Genomic DNA, 22,492 nt, shown 5'->3' on the forward strand with positions numbered 1-22,492 from the left:
TCAATAGAAAAGGTGCGTTACAATTTAAAGCAAGGCGCACTTAACGAAACCTAGATAAGTCGCGAAGGCGATAAATCGGTGTAATTACAGCGTATCAGAAAAAAAATTAGTGCTGACAAAGTGAATCTGTGCGCCCTTCCAACGGTAAGTTAAAAGCGTCCACCAAAGGTCCACGTATCAAAAAAAAATTAGTCAATTTAAAAGCGATCGCTCGCTTTTGAAATGCAAATGTCGAAGTAATGAAAACAGGGCGATCCAATTTAGGACTGATCCCGTACCGAAAGGGGGCGACATTCTTGCAATTTTGATCACGAAATTGGTATTGTCGCCAAGATTGAAAGCATCTATTGTGTAACGATCAAGCTTGCCTCATCGTAAACTGCTTTTTAATGAGAATTCCGTGATATGGATCGAGGTGAAAAAGAGACGGATGTATTAACACTTATCGAGTTTGAGAAAAATAATCGAATCTCCGATCTTGATTGTATGCACTAATTGAACGTTATTGTTTATACAATGTACCTATATAGGCGAGAGCAGCAGCAACAGAAACTGCAGCTGATGCTGAATGATCAAAAAGCATTGGTGCGAAGTTCCATAAGCCTTTTTGGTGTTTTTGTCAGCCTTTGAGAGTAGTAAAGGGTCTTTTTTTGAGTTTTAGGAGTCTTCAAGGTTTAAGAGGGTCTGCAAATTTTCAAAAGCTTCAGTAGGTAGGCGTTTAGTGATTAAGACCCTTTGAAAATCCTCAGTGTCCTAGCCTTAGCGCGCCTTTAAGACCTGTAAAAAGTTTCACTTACACTTAAAGGCTTTCAGTAGCCTTAAGGAACCTTTTTATCCCTTTAGTAGGTTTCGAGGTCTTTTAAGAGGCTCCCCTTAAAGAGCCTTTCATGGGCCTTTAGGTTTCTAGAACCTTAGGAATCTTTAAAGGTATTTACATCCCAAAGGGATAGACCTTTAACGTTTAAGATTCAGTAAAGGTCTTTAAAACTATTTTCAAGTAGCACGTCGGAGTTCCTTAAAACCTTTCAGAAGCTGTCTTTAAGAGCTGGACCTTCCCCTGCTTTAAGACCTTTAAGACTTTGAAAACCTTCGTTCAAAGCGAATAATACCCTTTAATACTGCCGAATAGTCTGCAAAAGGCTAAGCTTGAAGAACCTTTAAGATGTTTTGTGAGTCCTTAAAGGTCTTTAAGGATTTTGTCATTTGTTAGCAGCCCTTCCAAGAGCCAAGCTGATTTTAAAGGGATTCAAAGAATCTAAATGACTGATAAAAAAATTCGTATGTTTTCGGATTTGAAACCTTTAGATAGCCCTTCCAAGCGTATAAGGACCTTTCAAAGTATTCCATACACGGTTTAAACGGCCTACATGAAGAGCCTTCAATATCTTTGGTAAGTCCTGAAGGTTTTAAGAGTCATTACCTGTAGCGTCAAATTTCAAAAGCCTTCAGTCTCCCTCCAAGAGTCTTCCAAAGGGTTCCGGAGATTCTCCCCTTTTTATGTTTTGTGAACTTTTGGCAGTTTTCAAAGTTTTTGAAAACTTCAGAAGCATTTAACATTTTAAGTGCCAACTCTTTAAAGGTATAATTGATCCTTAAGGGCATCTTTAAAATCAAAAAACAGTTTTAGGCCCTCTATGATCTATATGGTTCTCTACGTATGTTAAAGGGTCTTTAAAACTCTTTAGGAACCTTTAAATGTTGTGAACAGTTCACAGGTGCTTCCAAAGGTCTTCAAGAATCACCAAAGGTTTTTTAATGTTCTGAAAACATTTAGTTGGCATTTAAAGTCCCACTGCAAGCTTTTAAAAGTGATTATAATTCGCTTTAAAAGAGCATAGTTCATTAAAAGCCCTTAATTTCAAAGGCTCCTCCTTAGCAACGTGTAGAGTTCGAGCCTTTAAAGGTTTATTAACCTTTGAATGTCCTTATGGGCCTACAACAGCTTTCAAAAATCGCAAAGGGGTTTTTGAGTCCTTTATAGTATTGAAATAACCAGCATCTTCTGATCAATATTCTTATCTCATTTACCTTCTACATCTTTTTGTTTTCTTTATCTTTTTTATCTTCTTCGTCCTCCGCTTCTTTCTCGTGTTCCTCGTCCGTCACGTCTTATTTGTCTTCTAAGAGCTTCTCGCATTTTTCCTTCTTTTCTTCATGTTGATCTTCGTTTTCCTTCATCGCGAATTTGAACATATAATTTCCATTTATTTTTGCCCTATGTTACTCATCTTCCCATCTTTTTCTCCTTCTTTGCTTCCTTCGTCTTTCTCTCTTCGCTCTCTTCATGACCTTCGTCTTCTTGGTCTGCCACGTTCTCTTCGTCTTCCGAGTCATAATCTTTTTCCTCTTCGTTTTCATTTATTTCTGTCCCATCTTACTTCTACCTCGTTTTCCTCCGCCTCCTTCTCCTACATACTCTTCTTTGTTTTCTTCGTCTTAATCTTTTTATTTATTTATTTTTTTACATCTTTATTTTAGAGTGGGCGAAGATTGATTTGATTTTTCTGATCTTTCACTTTTCCTTCCGTTTCTTTGGCTTTCTTTAGAATCGGGTTCCTTTCATTTGCGATCTTTTTCGCCTTCTTCGTCTTTCTCCCTCGTTCTCCATCTTCCACGCTTTCTTCATCACCTTCGTCTTTTTGACGTTTTCTTCATCTTCCCAGTCGTCATCGTCTTTTTTTGATTTCTTCGTTTTCATTTATCTCTGTCCCATCTTACTATCTGCCACCTCATTTGTCGCTGCCTCTTTTATCTTCCCATCTTCATTGTCGATCTTTTCTTCTATACCTTCTACGTTTTCGTCGCTCTTTCGTCTTCTTGGTCACTTCCTCAATTTGTTTTTCTTTTGCTCTTCGTTTTTCTTCATCTAGAATGTGAAAATACAATTTTCATTCACTTTTGCCCTATGTTACTCCCCATATTCTCATGTTTTTCGGCCTCCTTTCTTCTTCGCCTTTTTAAATCACCATCGTCTTTTTTACATCGACTTCTTCGTTTTTATCTTTTTTCTCGTCTGCCTCGGCTACCACGCTTTCCATAGGGACCTTTAAATGTTGCGGACAGTTCACAGCAGCCTCCAACGGAGAATCACGAAATGTCTTCCTCGTCTTCTAGGTTTTCCAAGAATTCGTCGAATTTTTCGTTATTCCTCCTCGTTTTCCTTCATCCCGAATTTGAAAATACAATTTCCATTTATATTTTTCCTACCTTTTCAGTTTTTTCATTTTCTTTGCCTTCGTTTTCCTCTCTCTTTCTCAATCTTCTTCCATTTCTTCCCCGCCTTCTTCTCTTTTGTCTTCCTAAACTTCTGCGGCTTTCTCTTTTTTCCCGTCTTCGTGATCTGCCACGTTTTCTTCGTATTCCAAGTGTTCTTCGTTTTTTCTTCGTTCTTCTTCGTCTTTAATTTAAATAATGTTTTCATTTATTTCTGTCCAATTTTACACCCTACCTCCTCGGGTTCTTTATCTCCTCATCCTCATGTCCTACGTCTTCTTCTTCGTCTTCATATTCTGTAGTTGCTTTAGATTCTGGGTTTTTGTGATCCTTCATTGGTTTCATCTTTGGCTTCGCACTCTCAAGCTTCTGTAGCCTCTTCGAATTCTTCAGCTTCTTTCCTTTCTTCCAATTTTGAAGATACTCCGAATTTTTCAGTATCCTCGATTGCTTATGATCTTCCACTACATTTCTTCTGATTCTTTCGACGTTTCGGCTTCCTAGGATTCTCAAAATTCTTCTCGAATTAATCGGTTTTTTTCAAACCTTCTTATGTCCTTGCTCGATCACATTTTAGCTTCAGATTCTTCAAAATCTTTCATTCTTCTATCCTTTCCCAGTCTACGGTTTCAAACTCCTCTATTGTTTCGGTTCTTCAGACTTCTTGATGTCATCAGATTTTTGAGATTATTCAAATTGTTCAGTTTTTCATAATTTCTCGTTCTTTGAAATTGTGCGAATTTTTCACTTTCCAGTTCGGATACTTTGGTTTCTTCAAAATTTTTGAAAATTCTTACTATTTCTTCAGTTCTTCAAAATTAACAAGGCGGCATCCTGTTCATTTTTGCACGCAAATAGCAATTTGAGTAATTGTTCCTGTTTCTGTTCTACTGATTCGGTTCGAAGGACCAATATATACGCATTACGTTTTACTAGTAGGCTTTGTTAGCAGAGCGGAATTCACTTTCGTGAACCTTGGACACGTTGACATAAAATCAGTGGGCTTGCTCGGAATTTCTGCACCATGTAGTCATCGGACCCTTTACCACCATCAAGTTTCTATTTTCTAAAAATTAGAAGGAACAAATCTATACCCCTCTGCACGTGCATCATTCTAACAGAACTCAATACTCAGATTTCATCCCTCAGATGGACGCACACTGCCGGTATTTACGTAGAAACAATATCAGGTAGCAGATGGTCAGGTAACGACAGAGACAGGCATAGACCAAACAAATGAGAGACAAAGACGGATAGAAGATAGAAAGCGACAGACAGAGGCGGACAGAGACAGACACAGAGGAAATCAGCGACAATTAAGAGTTTCTGGTAAGTAAGCATAACCTTGAGAAAAAGAGAGAGAGGGAGACCTTTAAAGTATCCCGAAAAATTGTCACATTCCGATCGAAGCTGCTAGAACCTTCAACTTTACGAGGACATAAAAGCGCAATAATTAGCATCTCGTCGTCGCCCCCAAAAAAGACGCTAATTAATAAGAAATATAATACTTCAAAGCTATTAAGGTAATTGTTTACGAGCACCTTCACATTTTGCAAATATTGATCACTTTCGATTATGTGTCGTGGGTTTCGAAATTAATTTGCTTATTACCAAACAGTCGCGAAGGTGACCGCTTCGCGTCCAGCGGGAGCAACGCAAAGGACGAACAAATTCTCTTTTGGCTCTCGAGGAAAGGTTCCGATGCTTCTCTCTGTTGCAGCGTCCGAAACGGATCCCGCACGCATCTGCAATGCAAAATAAGCCGCTCGATCCATCAGATTACCAAGACACGGAGGTCTCGAAGGCGCGAAGGGGTTGCATTGAGAGGTACGGATCGGGGGTTCTTTACGAGAACGCGACCGCGATCTACAATTCAACGGGTAAGTCATTAAATTGGCCATTTCTCGCATGCTCCTTTGAATAAATTTTTATTAAAATAAGTATTTTATTGACAGACATAAAAAAAGTCCAATTCCGCGGTAATAAAACGGAAAATATAACACAGGGACTTAGAAATAAAGCTTCCAATATGCATTTAGTTTAATCGAACTTCGAGGGTCGCTAAATAAAGCTGAAGGGATGACAATTTGAAAAAAAAAAACATCAATTAATTTCCGTAAAGCTTTTTTTTGCGAAATATTTGTTAAAATAACTCAAAATGTAATTTGAATAAATAATAATAAAATGAAAAAGATAGGGGGGGTCTGGCGAGTATGGATTACCCCCCCCTCCCCCCGGCCGGTATACAACTGTCATAATTATGTTAGTAGTGAGAAGTAAATGATGACTTTCTTTTAACATTGGAAATGTTTATGTTTTCGAACTGGATACAAAGTTGCATATGTTTCGTTCAAGGCCAAAAGACAACGGTGTCGATCGTGACGTACTCGACTATGATCGGTAGGTTGACGAAAAGTCGCGGATTTATAGTGCTCAATTGTTACGTTAATTCCAATCCAAAATTCTCCTTTAATAGTTTTACGAGCATGTTATGACGCTTATTACTCAAAAGTATTACGTGTGAGACACGAACGAGCTTGCGAGCGAGTGGAGCAAGTGATTAGGGATATTTTGTATCTCCAATGGTTCCCAGACCCTCCAATCCACCACTCTGGGGGTTTAAACCTCCCCCCCCCCTCCCCCGACTTCCCAAAATCGTACGCCCTAAGTTTTAAAAACATCTTTATAGGGTGGGCCGTACCCCCCAGGATACAAATCTGTTACGTTCGTTGTAGAGTGATAAACGTTGTTTCCTTCATATTTTTCTGAAGCGTATTCCTAACCCTCATAAACCCCCCAGTTCGACATTCTTCCCCAAAATCTTTAATACCCTTTACAGGTACACCCGAGTTTTGGAACAAAAACTTTGGTTTTTGAAGGTTAAGGTATTTCGGGGATGTCTGGAGGGTATTCCAATACCCACCAGTTTACGTTAGTTGTAGAGAATTGAACGTTGTATCTTTCTTATTGTCCTGGGGGGTATGGAACCCCCCAGTTCAACACTTCCCCAAAGATGAACGTATCTCCAGAGGTCTGGAATGCCCCCTAGAATACAAATGTCTTAAGTTCGTTGTAGAGAGATAAACTTTGAGCCCTTCTCATTATCATGGAGCGGTATTTCTAACCACTCTCTCTCCCCAAACCCACAAGTTCTGCATTCTCCCCCAAAATCTTTAATATCCTTAACACGTTGACACCCTAGTTTTGGAAGAAAACAATCTTGGGTTTTTGAGAGTGAACGTATTTCCGGGAGGTCGGGGGGGTATTGGAATACCTGTTAGTTGTAGAGAAATCAACGTTGTATCTTTCTTCTTGTCCTGGGGGGTATTCCATACCCCCCAGACCCCCGGTTCAACATTTTTCCCCAAAATTTTACACCCTGATTTTTTTAAAACGTGTTTATGGTGAGCGTATGTACTTCCGGGGGGTCTGGGGGTATCCATACCCCTCAGTATAGGAATGTCGTATCTTAGTAGTGGAGACGTTCACGTTGTATCTTTCTTATTGTCCTGGGGGGTATTCCATACCCCCCAGACCCCCCGGTTCAACATGTTTCCCCAAAATTTTATACCCTAATTTTTTTAAAACGTATTTAGGGTGAACGAATGTACTTCCGGGGGGCCTGGGGGTATTGGAATACCTGCTAGTTGTAGAGAAATTCTCGTTTTGTATCTTTCTTATTTTTCCGGGGGGTATTCCATACTCCCCAGACCTCCCGGTTCAACATTTGACCCCAAGATTTTACACCCTAATTTCTTTAAAACGTGTTTAGGGTTAACGTATGTACTTCCGGGGGTCTGGGGGGTATCCAACCACCTCAGTAAACGAATGTCGTATCTTAGTAGTGTAGACGTTAACGTTGTATCTTTCTTATTGTCCTGGGGGGTATTCCATACCCCCCAGACCCCACGGTTCAACATGTTTCCCCAAAATTTTACACCCTAATTTTTTTAAAACGAGTTTAGGGTGAACGTATGTACTTCCGGGGGGTCAGGGGGGTATTGGAATACCTGTTAGTTGTAGAGAAATGAACGTTGGATCTTATTCTCCTGGGGGGTATTCCATACCCCCCAGACCCCCCGGTTCAACATTTGACCCCGAAATTTTATACCCTAATTTTTTGAAAACGTGTTTAGGGTGAACAAATGTACTTCCGGGGGGTCTGGGGGGGTATCCATACACCTCAGTATGCGAATGTCGTATCTTAGTAGTGTAGACGTTAACGTTGTATCTTTCTTATTGTACCTGGGGGGTATTCCATACCCCCCAGACCCCCCGGTTCAACATTTTTCCCCAAAATTTTACACCCTAATTTTTTGAAAACGTGTTTAGGGTGAACAAATGTACTTCCGGGGGGTCTGGGGGGGTATCCATACACCTCAGTATGCGAATGTCGTATCTTAGTAGTGTAGACGTTAACGTTGTATCTTTCTTATTGTACCTGGGGGGTATTCCATACCCCCCAGACCCCCCGGTTCAACATTTTTCCCCAAAATTTTACACCCTCATTTTTTAAAACGTGTTTAGGGTGAACAAATGTACTTCCGGGGGGTCTGGGGGGGTATCCATACCCCTCAGTATACGAATGTCGTTATTTAATCGTCTTTGGATACAAATATTTAATCCCTAAGATTGTCAAGCTAGGTTATTGGTGTACAGAGAGGTGTACACAATTTGTTTTCCTGATACCAAATCTTATAGAACAAATAATTATTTTATCCGCATTACAGAAACTGTTGGAAGTATACACGTCTTCTTTTAGCAAATTTTTATCAAAGAGGTTACTTATTCTAAAATTTGTACCAATCCTGTCAAGAGCTCATATATAGTAGGATGTGCTCCTGCTCATAATACACGGTGTATCGAATGGTAAACCGTTTATAATATTCTACTAGGAAAACATGATGGACGAAGAGGTCTCTTTTTCATCACCAGAGAAGTATTTCAACCCTTCACTTTAATTGTTTACCAATCCTATATCAGGAGAATACAATGCGCGAAAAGGTGTTCCTGCTCGTACTTAATCCACGGGGTATCAATTACCACACTCTTGTAAAATTACTATAGGAGAACATAAACGAGAAGGTTTACTTTTTAACAATCCTGTATAAGGAGTGGATAATGTACGAAAAAAATGCTCCCCTGCTCCAAATACATGGTTTTTTAACTGGCAAACTCTTCTTTTGTTGTATTATTGTATCCGGATCACAGAAAAAGAATGATCGAGTAAATAATTTCTTGTGGCAAGAAAAGACTCGCGAAAAAAACTGTCATAACAATTCCTAAGAGAACTTTTTGGAGGAAAGCGTATAGCCGAAACCCGAAAACTCGGGTTCTGAGGACTTTGAACATTTTGGAGGAAAAGGAAGAACTGGGGTGACTTCCGGACGTTAATTTTTATTAAATAACGACCGGCGGCCATTTAAACACAATAGAGATCTTACATAATCTGTTCTCCTGCTACTGAATCATTTTAATTTAAGGATTCTTGCACCAGGAGCACAGAGGCGTAAGAAATTCTTCTTACATGATTACATTAAGTTATGGTATCAGGATGCCTTTACAGGATCTTGTGGTAACAAGGAGACTGAAGGAGTTTGCCTAGGTTTTTATGTAGTTCAAATGAGATTTTGTTCCTTGCCGGGTAGGCAACACATTGTACTCCCACCTACATTCACCGATCTTCACTTGGTACAAAAAAATTACTTATTACAGGTACATTCTGCCCGGCATATTGGGACGACATACTTTGCTGGCCAATCACGCCTGCAAACACCTTTGCGACAATTGGCTGCCCAACATACATCGTGGGCTTCGACAAACCGGTAAGTAAAAAAGACATTCAACAATTTATAATTTAAAAAACGGTACAAAATTAATCATGTTCATCATCCATCTCGACATCGTCACCCTCCTCGTTAATCTCAGCATCCTCTTGATCTTCCTCCGCCCTACTGATCACCTCAAATCCTTCCCCTTTAATCCAGCAGCCCTTCAACGCGAACTTAAACTTAGCCAGCCGATAATCGAGCAGTTCCAATATTTTCGCCTGCTCGGGCGTCAACACGCTGCCCTCCTTGCACACCTCATAATCCTTAATTAACGTAACAACCCCTACAAAACGACAGTGAGCTTATAGAGAAACACCCGAAGTTGTCTCACCCTTCTCCAGTTTCGTCGGTAAGCCTAACTGTCGCAGGTACGGCTCCAGGGAGTGCGCGAATTGTTTCATCGGCCCCTCCTCCAGTTTCACTTTCGTCGTCGTTTTAAAACCGGTCCTCGCGTAGTCCTCGACTTCGTATCGGCCGAACCACTCCATCACCTCGTCCTTCGGGGAGTTTGTGAAGAGCAGGCCGCATTGGCCTTTTAAGCACTTCGAAAGCTGAAAGTGAGTGGTGAGCGGGCGATGCGTAAAACGGGATCGTTTACCTTGTGCAGGTCTTCGTCCGCCTCCTCCTCGGGCGTTCGCCCAAGGCCGATGGCGATGATTTTGTTTTTACCGAAGAAGAAACGGCTCGGCTTCCACTCCTGCCTCAAGTTTTGCATTTTGTCCGTTCGCATGTTTTTGTAGGTGAACACGTAGATGCTGCTAAAGGTCTCGACGCAATTTCGAACGTCCTCGACGATTTTCTGTTTGAGCACTAGGCCCTTTTTGTTCGTTTTCGTTAGGGAAACTGCAGAAGTGCCCGTTTAGTTGGAAGAAGTGAGGTTAGAATCGCTTACCTTTCTTATCCCTTTTTGATTTAGGCATTTTGTTAGTGTAAGTGCAGCGAGAGACACGATTTTATAATTAATTAGAAAGAGTTGTTTAAATAACGCGTGTTTAACGTAATTAAAGCACAACACGTGCAAAGATAATCAATACCGTAGTTAAAATGACCGCAACAAAAGCGCGTGATACTTCAGAACTTCTAATTGACAAGTGAACTACTTTGACGAAGGAATACAGGGTGTTCAACAACAACTGGTTCGATAACACTTTTTGACTATTTAATAAGCCTTTATCTGTTGCTCGATATTCGTTGTTTTAAATGGAGTGTGTTAATTAATTATGCATTTAAATTATATTAAGACTAAATTTCATGTTTGCAATTTTTTGAAATTATACAAAAGAATGCTAGAATGCTTTTTGGTGTCCCTCCTTTTCGCGTGTTAATCCCCAAGTATGTTCACTGACTATTTTAAACAATTTGGACCACTATCCGTGGAAGCTTTTATCATCCGTTCAAAGAGTTTCTTTCCAGAATTTTCTAGGACCTTTCCAGTACTTTTCAGACGCTTTACAGAAGATGGAAAGTGCAGCTACCTCTGAAATTTGTAAGAACTTTTAGTGCTTTTTTCATCGGGTCCTTAAAAGAACAAAGACTAAGGTCTAAAAAGGACTTGAAAAGCAAATGCGTTCTAAGAAAGATCTGGAGCGATCTAGAAAGAGTCTAAACAGACTGCAGAACTTCCCGAACTAATGAAAATGGATCCAAATATAATGATTAAATGCAGTAGCTAACAGATATCGCTAGGATCGGTGGTTTTCTTTAGGCTACAAATGGCAGGGCCCTCTCTCTTGAAAGGACTCCCTCCAAGAAAAATTGAAAACTGGATCGTAATTTTAATAACACGAGAACTGCGTTACGTAATTTACTTCCGACGGGTCGCACAATTTTATACACGAGATTAACTAGGCCCTACTGCAATTCAGACCCACAGACCCTTTATAATTGTTCTGCGATTTAAAACAAATTTACGCGGCCGATTCGTGCTTTGAGGAGTTTGATGCCAATTCCAAGTCATTGAAGGTCATCGATCCCCTATTCTTTCTAGCCTTTTTCTCCTCTCCTTCCTGACCTTGATTCATTCCTGGGAAGTTCTTGAATTCCCCTAATTAATTCTCAGCATATTGATTGTCCACTTTCAGGTAAACAATGCGACTCGCCAGTGCATGGAAAACGGCAAGTGGTTCTTCCACGACCAGTTCAACAAATACTGGACGAACTACTCGCAATGCTTCGGCAGTGACCAACCGACGGTGTTCGTGCCGCTGCAGGACGACCTGTCGAAGATATACAAGGTACGACGTGCGATGCATGTGCGAAAACGCTAAGGCTGTGTTTTCCAGGACGTCGTGCCCATACTGAAGATCATACCGAGAATCGGTTACAGCATCTCGCTCTGCACGCTTCTGGTGGCCTTCGTTATAATGTTCTCGATCAAGTAAGTTTTTGGCACTCGCCAATCGGGAGCTAACCCAAGGTCAATTGTAGAAGGCTACACTGCCCGAGGAACAACCTGCATATGAACCTGTTCGCGTCGTTCATCTTCAGGGCCTTCCTGAGCTTGCTGAAGGACATCATCTTTGTGCAGGGCGTCGGGTTGTCCACCAACTTCAAGGAGAAGAACGGAGAAGCTTTGTTTTTGGAGGACACTCAGGTTTTGGACAACCTCAGCTAGTTTAACAGCCTAACAGGTGTCTTGTTTCAGACTAACAATTGGAGCTGCAAGCTGTTCACGACACTTTGGGAGTTCGTCATAACAGCCAATTACTCCTGGATTTTAATGGAAGGATTGTATTTGCACAATTTGATATTTCGGGCGCTGTTCACGGACTCCTTCAGTAAAATAACGCTGTACATCGTGTTGGGGTGGGGTGCGTATCAAAAACTGGCATGGAGTTTAGATTAATTTCTCCTGATTAGGTCTGCCGATCTTGGTCATAGTGCCGTGGGTGATAGCGCGCCTCTTTCTCGATAACAGCTTGTGTTGGACGACGCACGACAAGGACCGACAGACGTTGCTGATCATACGCATCCCCACAATGCTATCAATAATGGTACTGCTTGAATCTTTTAGCAAAAATTCTATTGACTGATGAATCTATGCTCCTGATACAATTTTTTAGTCGAGAAGTGTGTATTTGAAGAACATAATACATGAGAAGTCATCTTCCTACGAGTGTTCCAGCATGCACTTTTGTGATCCTGATAAATCAACCGCAGTTTTTAAAAGGAGACGTTGATTTTTAAAGCTTCTTGCGCTCCTTTGCTTCCGATACAATTTTTTAGTCCAGCAGCTTGTATTTGGAGTGCATAATCCGTGGGAAGGCAGTGTTCATCTTACCCTGATAAATCAACCGAAACTATTAATAGGAGACGTTAATATTTGAGCCTTCTTGCAATATTTTGCTCCTGATACAATTTTCTATTCGAAAAGCTCATATTATATGAAGAACATAATACCCGAGAAGGCATCTTCTTACGTATTTTCCATCTTGCTCTTTTATAATCCTGATAAAGCAACAGAATGTTTTAAAAGGAGACGTTAATTTTTATACTTTCTTGCACTCCTTTGTTCCTGATACAATTTTTTAGTCGAGAAACTTGACTATGGAGCACATAATACGTGAAAAAGCATTTTCCTACAAATTTTCCATCTTTCCTCTTTTGTAGTCCCGATAATTCCACCGTACTTTTTAAAAGGATGCGTTAATTTTTAAACTTTCTTGCATTACTTTACTCCTGATACAATTTTTGAGTCAAAAAGCTATTTTGAGGACATAATACGTGAGAAGGGATTTTCCTACGAATTTTCAATCTTGCTCTTTTACGTTCCTGATGAATCAGTCGAAGTTGTTAAACGGAGAGGTTAATTTTTAAATCTTCTTGTTCTCCTTTACTCCTGATACTATTTTTTAAGTCCAGAAGCTTGAATTTGAAGCACATTATTATGAGAAGGCTTCTCCGTATGAATTTTCCATTTGGCGCTTCTGTGGTCCTGATAAATCAACCGAACTTCTTAAACGAGGCTTTTATTTTTAAACCTTCTTGCATTCCTTTTTTCCTGATACAACTTTTTAGTCAAGAAGTTTATATTGGGACACATAATGCGCGAAAAGCCATTTTCCTATTAATTTTCCATACAGCGCCCTTATGATCCTGATAAATCAAGCGAACTTCTTAAACGAAAATGTCCATTTTGCGCTTCTGTAATCCTGATAAATCAACCGAGCTTCTTAAAAGAAAACGTTAATTTTTAAACCTACTTGCATTTCTTTGCTCCTGATACAATTTCTTAACCGAGAACCTTGTATTTGGTGAACAATACGTTGGAAAGCAGTTTCAATCTTGCCCTTTTATGGTCCTGATAAATCAACCGAACTTCTTAAAGGAGACGTTAACTTTTAAACCGTCTTGCACTCCTTTGCTCCTGATACAATCCAGAAGCTTGTATTTGCAGAACATAATACGTGGGAAGGCATTTTCCAAGGAATTTTCCAACTTGCGCTTTTACGATGCTGATAGATCAACCAAACTTCTTAAAAGGAGACGTTGATATTTGAAGATTCTTGCATTCCTTTACTCCTGATACAATTTTGTAGTTGAGAAGCTTGTATTTGGAGAACATAATACGTGAGAAGGCATTTTCAATCTTGTGACCCTGAGAAATCAACCGAACTTCCGAAAAGAAGACGTTGATATTTAATCCTTGTTGCATTTCTTTGCTCCTGATACAATTTCTTAGTTGGGAAGCTTGTATTTGTAGAACATAATGCTTGGGAAGGCGGTTTCCATCTTGTCCTTTTATGATCCTGATAAATCAATCAAACCTATTAAAAGGCGGTGTTGACATTTGAACTTTCTCGCATTTCTTTTCTCCTGATATCATTTTTAACTCGGGAATCCTGTATTTGGGCGCATATAATACACTAAAAGCTATTTTCATACTAATTTTCCATCTTGCGCATTTCTGATCCTGATAAATTGACCGAGCCTCTTAAAAGGAGACGTTGATATTTCAACCTTCTTGCACCCCTTCGCTCCGGATACAATTTTTTAGTCGAGAAGCTTTTTTTTTGAGAATACAAAACGTGAGAAGGCACTTTGCAAAGAATTCTGTATTTTACGCTTTTCTGATACTGATAATACAACCAAACGTCTTAAAAGGAGACGTTAAACTTTGAACCTTCTGCCACTCCTTTGTTCCTCATCCAAGTTTTTAGTCGAGAAGCTTATATTTGAAGATCATAATATGTGAGAGGGCATTTTCCTACAAATTTTCCATCTTACGCTTTTATGATCCTGGTAAAACAACTAAAGTTCCTTAAAGGAGACGTTCATTTTTGTACACTCTTGCCCTTCTTTGTTCCTGTTGCAATTTTTTATTCGAGGAACTTGTATTTGGGACACCCACACACGTGAGAGGGCATTTTCCAAACGTATTTTCCATCTAGTGCTTCTGTGATCCTGATAAATCAACCGAAATTCTTAAAAGGAGCCGTTAATTTTTTATCCTTCTTGCACTCCTGTGCTCCTGATACAATTTTTAATCGAGAGAAGGCATATTCGTATGAATTGCTCACCTTGCCCTTTTGTGATCCTTATAAATTAACCGAACTTCTTTAAAGGAGACATCAATTCTTAAACCTTCTTGCACTCCTTTGCTCCTGATACAAGTTTTTAGTCGAGAAGCTTGCATTTTGACCATATAGTACGTGAGAGGGCATTTTCCATCTAGCGCTTTAATTATCCTGATAAAGGGGATGTTAATTTTTAAACCTTCTCACATTTCTTGGCTCCTGATACAATTCTTTAGTCGAAAAGCTTGTGTTTGGAGGAGATAATACGTGAGAAAGCATCTTCCTACGAATTTTCCATCTTGCGCTTTTGTGATCCTGATAAACCAACCAAACTTCTTAAAAGGAGACGTCAATATTTGAACCTTCTTGCACTCCTTTGTTCCCGATACAATTTTTTAGTCGAGAATCTTTTTTCCTAGATTCGACCCTCACCGGAAACATGTTCCAAGTTCCAATTGAAGATAATTAACGAATAACAAACAATTTTAGATCAACACAATTCTTTTCATAAGGATTGCGAAGGTGCTGCTCAGCAAGTTGAGGTCATCGGAGAGTGAGGAGGCGAGGAGGTATCAGAAGTGGGCCAAGTCCACGTTGGTCTTGGTTCCACTGTTCGGCGTGCACTACGCCATCTTCCTAGGCATGTCGTACTACATGGGCAGAAATGAGATCATCGAGTTGGTTTGGATAATCTGCGACCAACTCTTCGCCAGCTTTCAGGTGAGTCACCTCGTCACATGTTCTCAGCTAGCAACTGTTTTTAAAGGGTTTCTTCGTGGCGATACTCTACTGTTTTCTGAACGGGGAGGTGAAGGCCGAACTCAAACCTTACCTCCACACTTTCTACCAGTACCTATTCCGAAGATGCTGTGCATGCTTGGAGGACGACTTCAAGTACTGCACCTTTTGCTCGTTGTTTCGACGTGGTTAATCTTTTTGTTTTCAGGACCATTAAAAGCAGATCGTCAGTTTGCACGATGCTTTCTAGCACTTCTCTATATAATGGGGTAAGCTCGCAAGGTCGGCACAAGGTGAAGTGGGACTGCTTACACCACACCAAGCCAACCTCCTCCGTCGGCAAAGAGAGAAACCACGAGTGCAAAACAACCGTTCGCAGCTGGCACGACATCTCGCCGAGGAAAGTCGCGAAAAGTGCCGAGTACACGACTCTAGCCGAAAAGCAAAAGAAGCTCGAGCTTTACTTCAACGCTAGTTCGTCGGTAAGTCTCAGTTTTCTAGCTTACAACAAATTCCACTTTTTCCCGTTAGGAAGTTGACATATCTCCGTGTGTGATTTGCGAAAGTAATTCGGAGAGATCCCGCTCCGAACCCCACCTCGGAATGGAGATGGTGACGATGCTACCTGAAGATAATTAGACGCAAGAGATTAACTGCAACACTGTTCTAGTCACTCAATACTGTACAATGTGTTTATTTCTGTATATATTAAAGATACTATTTTTTACAAATCGTTGCTCAGTTGTAAACGCCCGCAATGTTTTCCGCAACTATATATAAAGTACCCTGCGCTAAATTACAGGGGGTTGACTTCGTTTCGCTCGCGTCTTGACGCAAATGTCGCAGCGTGACCGATTTAACTTCGCTGACCGCTTCAGGATATCTCTCACGGCTCAATACCATTTCTCATGACTCAAATATTTTCCACCATTGAAAAGCCATTTTTCCGTCCAATCAGACCATTAAATTGACTCAATGTGGAGTTAATTCCTGATGACTCCGGCCACATAGAAGCCTCGATAGCTACGATTTCAAAATATACAAGATCCGCCTGTAATCCGAGTAATCACGTCACGTCCCACGACTAACCGGCGCCGCCAGCTTTCGTCCGCATACAAAATCGAAAAAATAAAAATCCGTTAACGGTCTCAAAATTAGAAACAACAAGGGGATACCGGACCCTCAAAAGGTGTCCGGTAAAGGGGACAGGCTCCTCGAAAGAGGGGAATGCTCCAACGTAGGGCCTTCTTCAAGGACCTGGAGGTGAGCCAGCTCCCGTACATGGACATCATTAAGCCTCAGCCGAGGTGCATTATGGCTGCATTGAACTCAGTTGTTGGCGAGACAGAGGGCAGGAGGGGGAGGGGGGCTCATTCGTCGGATGGCTGGGTACCGATACAGGCTGCCATTGTAGCCAAATGCGAGGTTGGAGAGGACCGACCTTTTATTAGGTCCTGAGATGTCGGGTCTGTGAGCATTCAGGGCTTATACAGGTGGCTCTCTCCGTTAACCCGAAAAACACCGAGATTATTCCATTTACGAAAAGGAGGGGAGCGGATCTTGATGGGCTTACTCTTCAAGGACGTCAACTGAAGCTGACCAGATCAGTGTTCCCCTGTGCATGGATAAATAGATAGAGTAGTGGAATACGGCGATATTGTCTTTGATTACCGGAAAGATTTTGTTTGTTTTGCAGTCGTCGTGTGAAAATCTCTGAATAAGCGAGAGATTACTCCACGTTGTCTTGATTTGTGGCCGTCAAGGTAATCTAAAATTAGTTTATTGGTGGAAAAGGTTGGTTGTTCGGGGAGAATCGTCAAAGAATTAGCGTTAAGCGGTCGGCACAGTTAAGTCGGTCACCTGTAAATTACCGTAGAGTGGTTTTATTTTGTACAAAACTCCCGTTGAGCCGCGCGAGCGTAGTTAAATCAACCACCGGTATGCGGTGTTTTATTTGTAGCAAGAGAACACGCCCCTAAAAGTGAGACAGGGTTAAGTTAACCGCCTGTAATTTAGCGCGGGGTGATTTTACACTGTAATTATCGTATTATTTGCGGAGACATTTCGTGCGTCTACGGTAAATTGGTTTAAATACATGTAAATTAAACGCCCGAAATTGCGAATTAAATTTTTTTTTGTGACTCCCATTTACAAGGGGCAATTTACGATTTAGAAACTATTACGTTAAATGCGAACAATGGTGGAAACTTTGACTCGTAAATATTTAAGTTCAGTGATCGCAAATAAAGTTGACTTGTGAAATAGCAAATACGGACAACATCGTATAATTAAACGCGCGTAATATATCGTAATATTTGAAGGTGAATGTTGACCTTTATTGATGAAGTATGACACCGAAAAAAGTGGGGTCCTTGAAGTTTGATGGCCTTGAAAATGAAATGACATCACAAAAATTGACCCGCTCCCTTAAAAATGGAATATAAAACCACAAAAATGTTACCATTGACCTTTAATTGACACCGACAAAAATGTCATTGTCTTTATTGGTGTTTAAAATGAGATAAAGACGCCACTGAGGCCTTGAAAATGAAATATTATACCCAAAAACAATCAAACTTGATGGTTTTGGTAACTTTCGGGTGTTCAAAATGAAATAAGACACCACTGAGGTCATTTTGATGAACTTAAAAATAAAATGACTTCCAAAAATGGGGTCATTGGCCTTTGATGGCCTTGAAAGTGAGATGACACCACAAACAAAACCTTGAAAATGAATATATACCCAAAAACAATCAAATTTGATGGTTTTGGTAACTTTCGGGTGTTCAAAATGAAATAAGACACGACTGAGGTCATTTTGATGAACTTAAAAATAAAATGACTTCAAAAAATGGGGTCATTGACCTTTGATGGCTTTGAAAGTGAAATGACACCACAAACAAGACCTTGAAAATGAAATATTATACCCAAAAACAATCAAATTTGATGGTTTTGGTAACTTTCGGGTGTTCAAAATGAAATAAAACACCACTGAGGTCATTTTGATGAACTTAAAAATAAAATGACTACAAAAAATGGGGTCATCGCCTTTTGATGGCCTTGAAAGTGAAATGACACCACAAACAAGACCTTGAAAATGAAGTACTATATCCAAAAACGATCAAATTTGATGGTTTTGGTAACTTTCGGGTGTTCAAAATGAAATAAGACACCACTGAGGTGATTTTGATGAACTTAAAAATAAAATGACATAAAAAAATGGGGTCATTGCCCTTTGATGGCCTTGAAAGTGGAATGACACTACAAACAAGACCTTGAAAATGAAGTACTATACTCAAAAACAATCAAATTTGATGGTTTTGGTAACTTTCGGGTGTTCAAAATGAAATAAGAGATCACGGAGGTCATTTTGATGAACTTTAAAAATAAAATGACTTCAAAAAATGGGGTCATGCAATCCTTTGATGGCCTTGAAAGTGAAATGACACCACAAACAAGACCTTGAAAATGAAGTACTATACCCAAAAACAATCGAATTTGATAGTTTTGGTAACTTTCGGATGTTCAAAATGAAATAAGACACAACTGAGGTGATTTTGATGAACTTAAAAATAAAATGACTTCAAAAAATGGGGTCATTGCCCTTTGATGGCCTTGAAAGTGAAATGACACCACAAACAAGACCTTGAAAATGAAGTACTATTCCCAAAAACAATCCAATTTGATAGTTTTGGTAACTTTCGGATGTTCAAAATGAAATAAGACACCACTGAGGTCATTTTGATTAAAAATAAAATGACTTCAAAAAATGGGGTCATTGCCCTTTGGTGGCCTTGAAAGTGAAATGACACCACAAACAAGACCTTGAAAATGAAGTACTATACCCAAAAACAATCCAATTTGATAGTTTTGGTAACTTTCGGATGTTCAAAATGAAATAAGACACCACTGAGGTCATTTTGATGAACTTTAAAAACAAAATAACTTCAAAAAATGGGGTCATTGTCCTTTGATGGCTTTGAAAGTGAAATGACACCACAAACAAGACCTTCAAAATGAAGTACTATACCCAAAAACAATCAAATTTGATGGTTTTGGTAACTTTCGGATGTTCAAAATAAAATAAGACACCACTGAGGTCATTTTGATGAACTTTAAAAATAAAATGACTTCAAAAAATGGGGTCATTGCCTTTTGATGGCCTTGAAAGTGAAACGACACCACAAACAAGACCTTGAAAATGAAGTACTATACCCAAAAACAATCAAATTTGATGGTTTTGGTAACTTTCGGATGTTCAAAATGAAATAAGACACCACTGAGGTCATTTTGATGGACATAGATTCTAGACTGAAGAGTTTTGATGAGCGTAATCTTGCCCCCGCAAGAGGTAGCGTCGCCCCTCGTTCGGGGTTTCGAGCATACAGTTGAATGTCGAAGACAATCACGGAATTAGGGGTCTTAGCTCAATTTTGAATACAGTTTTTACCACCCCGTTACTGCTTCATTCACGGAGAAAAATGTTAGTAACAAACAAGTCAGTACATACATCAAACGAATCGGTAATTTCCACATATTAAAATAAAATGATCAAAACTTATATGAATGTACTTCAGGGAAAAGACCAGGTAATTAACATCAATAAACATAATTTAAGCAAACCTTACACCAACGTAAACAATAACAAACAAAAGGATAACGGTATTAAACATGTCATTCTGGATTGCGGTTAAACGAAGTAAATTGCAAAAACAAAGATTGACACAAAAAATATAAAATGTGGCATACAAAACACAAATACGATATAAAGAAATGCAAAAATTACTACCTGCATTAAATAACACAAAATAACAACAACAAATTTTTGGAGCGGCCGCCATTCAGACAAGATACCAAACGTAACCAACGTTCCTGCTTTCTAGATGGCGCAGGCAGCTTTTCCCCTACTAAAAATTGCATGGTTGGCGGTTGCCAACTCTCAAAAATGTATGTATATTGTCGTAAGTTGTATATACAGGGTGGAACCTTTCAATGCTCTGAGAATTAATGGCTGTCTGTTTCTAATGATTAGATGTTGTTGGCTCAAACATTTTTGGTTCTCACAGGCCAAAATTGTTTAGGAGTCGTCTCTTCTTGTGGATCTGAAACAACTTTTTTTCTTGCAAAATTTGAAAGGGTTTACTCTAAGAATGAAGGGTCCTATCTCTGTTTCCAGTGGTCAGGTCAAAATTAATTAGTAGTCGTTTCTTCTTGGTCTACCTGAAACAATTGAAGGCTTTATTTGTCCTTTGGTAAGCATTTTTTTTTGATTCTACAGACCGAAATTAATTACAAATGAGAGAAATAGTGTGCCACGCAAAATGCCGGTAAACGTTTTTGAGGAGGAGTGAAGCATCGAGGGGTCTGGGGGGTATGGAAAGCCCCCCAGCCAGCACAATGTGCTTTCTCAACGACACAAAACTCGAAAATTCCTTTTGTTTTGCTCTTATCACTTTCATGGTAGTCTTTAGGAAGGAGTAATCGCATCTTCTTTTCTTGGGAGGTATTCCATACCCCCCAGTACTACGTTTTTGGAAAAGTACAGTTGTATCTTTTTTTCCTGAAAAGTATTCCATACTTCCCAGGATCGTGGTGGTAAGTTCGATGGTATTTTCTCGAAAATTATCGTATTAGCGCTAAGAGTAAACGTTTTTGAGGAGGAGTGAAGCATCGAGAGGTCTGGGGGGTATGGAAAACCCCCCAACCAGCACAATGTGCTTTCTCAACGACGCAAAACTCGAAAATTCCCTTTGTTTTGCTCTTATCACTTTCATGGTGGTCTTTAGGAAGGAGTAATCGCATTTTCTTTTCCGGGGGGCATTCCATACCCCCCAGTACTACGTTTTTGGGAAAGTACAGTTGTATCCTTTTTTCCTGAAAAGTATATTTCCATACTTCACAGGATCGTGGTGGTAAGTTCGATGGTATTTTCTCGAAAATTATCGTATTAGCGCTGAGACTAAACAGGAAGAGTGAAGCATCAGGGGGTCTGTGGGGTATGGAAAACCCCCCAGCCAGCACAATGTGCTTTCTCAACGACCTAAAACTCGAAAATTCCTTTTGTTTTGCTCTTATCACTTTCATGGTGGTCTTAAGGAAAGCGTAATCGCATCTTCGTTTGCTGGAGGGTATTCCATACTCCCCAGACCTCCGATAGTACATTTTTGGGAAAGGACAGTCGTATCCTTTTTTCCTGAAGCGTATTCCATACCTCACAGGATCGTAGTGGTAAGTTCGATGGCATTTTCTCGAAAATTATCGTATAATTGCTAACACTAAACGTTTTTGAGGAAGAGCGAAGCATCGGGGGGTGTGGGGGGTATGTAATACTCCCAGTCAGCTCAGTGTGCCCTCTCAGCAACGTAAAACTCAATTATTCCTTTTTTTGCTCCTATCACTTTCATGGTAGTCTTTAGGAAAAAGTAATCGCATCTTCTTTTCCTGGGGGTATTTATTCCATACCACCCAGACCCCCCGGTACTACGTTTTTGGGAAAGCACAGTTGTATCCCTTTTTCCTGAAGTATATTCCGTACCTCTCAGAATCATTATGGTAAGGTCGATGGCATTTTCTCGCAAATTATCGTATAATTACTAAAATTACGTTTTTGAGACATAGCGAAGCACCGGGGGGTCTGGAGGGTATGGAATACCCCCTTAGTCAGCTTAGTGATCCTCTCAGCAACGTAGAACTTGATCATTCCTTTCTTTGTTCCTATCACTTTCATGGTAGTCTTTATAAAAGGGTAAGTACCATTTTTTTGTGTACACCAAAAATTCAAATTCAAGTTAATTCAAAATAATTCCCGTAAATTCATGTAAATTCACGTTAATGCACGTTAATTCAAATTAATTCACTTTAATTCAAATTAATTCGCGCTATTTCAAACTAATTCACTTTAATTCAAATTAATTCACCTCAATTCCAATAAATCCACGTTAATTCAAATTAATAAACGTTAATTCAAAATAATTCACGTAAATTAATGTTAATTCACGTTAATTCGCGTAAATTCAAATATTCAAACTAACTCACTTTAATTCAAATTAATTCTCTTCAATTCCAATAAATCCACGTTAATTCAAATTTACGTAAATTCAAATTAATTCACGTAATTCAAATTAATTCAAGAGAGGTGCACACCAAGAATTCAAAGTTGTTTCCCCCTAGGATACTTCAATGACCCAGTATATC

The 22,492-nt window shown here is 39.7% G+C and overlaps 2 protein-coding genes across 2 annotated transcripts; one reads left to right on the forward strand and one right to left on the reverse strand.

The window, feature by feature from the left end:
- Positions 1-17,387, forward strand: LOC116180805 (corticotropin-releasing factor receptor 1-like). Its single transcript, XM_031500931.1, has 12 exons — positions 1-144; positions 4,934-5,093; positions 8,929-9,038; positions 11,126-11,278; positions 11,327-11,421; positions 11,472-11,637; positions 11,689-11,854; positions 11,904-12,037; positions 15,050-15,280; positions 15,327-15,454; positions 15,507-15,780; positions 15,830-17,387. The coding sequence occupies exons 2-12, from the start codon at positions 4,964-4,966 to the stop codon at positions 15,935-15,937; spliced, it is 1,695 nt and encodes a 564-aa protein (XP_031356791.1). The 5' UTR covers positions 1-144; positions 4,934-4,963; the 3' UTR covers positions 15,938-17,387.
- Positions 9,044-10,089, reverse strand: LOC116180806 (mRNA turnover protein 4 homolog). The gene is made up of 4 exons (XM_031500932.1): positions 9,937-10,089; positions 9,643-9,887; positions 9,376-9,595; positions 9,044-9,327 (listed from the first exon to the last, which is right to left on the reverse strand). Exons 1-4 carry the CDS (start codon positions 9,962-9,964, stop codon positions 9,089-9,091), a joined length of 732 nt encoding a protein of 243 aa, XP_031356792.1. The 5' UTR covers positions 9,965-10,089; the 3' UTR covers positions 9,044-9,088.
- Positions 17,388-22,492: the final 5,105 nt, after the last annotated feature.

The sequence above is a fragment of the Photinus pyralis genome, unplaced genomic scaffold (assembly GCF_008802855.1).
Source record: "Photinus pyralis isolate 1611_PpyrPB1 unplaced genomic scaffold, Ppyr1.3 Ppyr1.4_LG9, whole genome shotgun sequence".
In the NCBI taxonomy this organism is placed as follows: Eukaryota; Metazoa; Arthropoda; class Insecta; order Coleoptera; family Lampyridae; genus Photinus; species Photinus pyralis.

Excerpts from the sequence above, each read along its gene's own strand:
- LOC116180805 (XM_031500931.1), top strand. The coding sequence starts at position 4,964 with ATGCAAAATAAGCCGCTCGATCCATCAGATTACCAAGACACGGAGGTC. Across the intron at positions 5,094-8,928 it reads CGCGATCTACAATTCAACGG|GTACATTCTGCCCGGCATAT; the intron begins GTAAGTCATTAA and ends TACTTATTACAG. Across the intron at positions 11,279-11,326 it reads ACCTGTCGAAGATATACAAG|GACGTCGTGCCCATACTGAA; the intron begins GTACGACGTGCG and ends TGTGTTTTCCAG.
- LOC116180806 (XM_031500932.1), bottom strand. The coding sequence starts at position 9,964 with ATGCCTAAATCAAAAAGGGATAAGAAAG. Across the intron at positions 9,596-9,642 it reads CGGACGAAGACCTGCACAAG|CTTTCGAAGTGCTTAAAAGG; the intron begins GTAAACGATCCC and ends ACTCACTTTCAG. Across the intron at positions 9,328-9,375 it reads ACCGACGAAACTGGAGAAGG|GGGTTGTTACGTTAATTAAG; the intron begins GTGAGACAACTT and ends GTCGTTTTGTAG.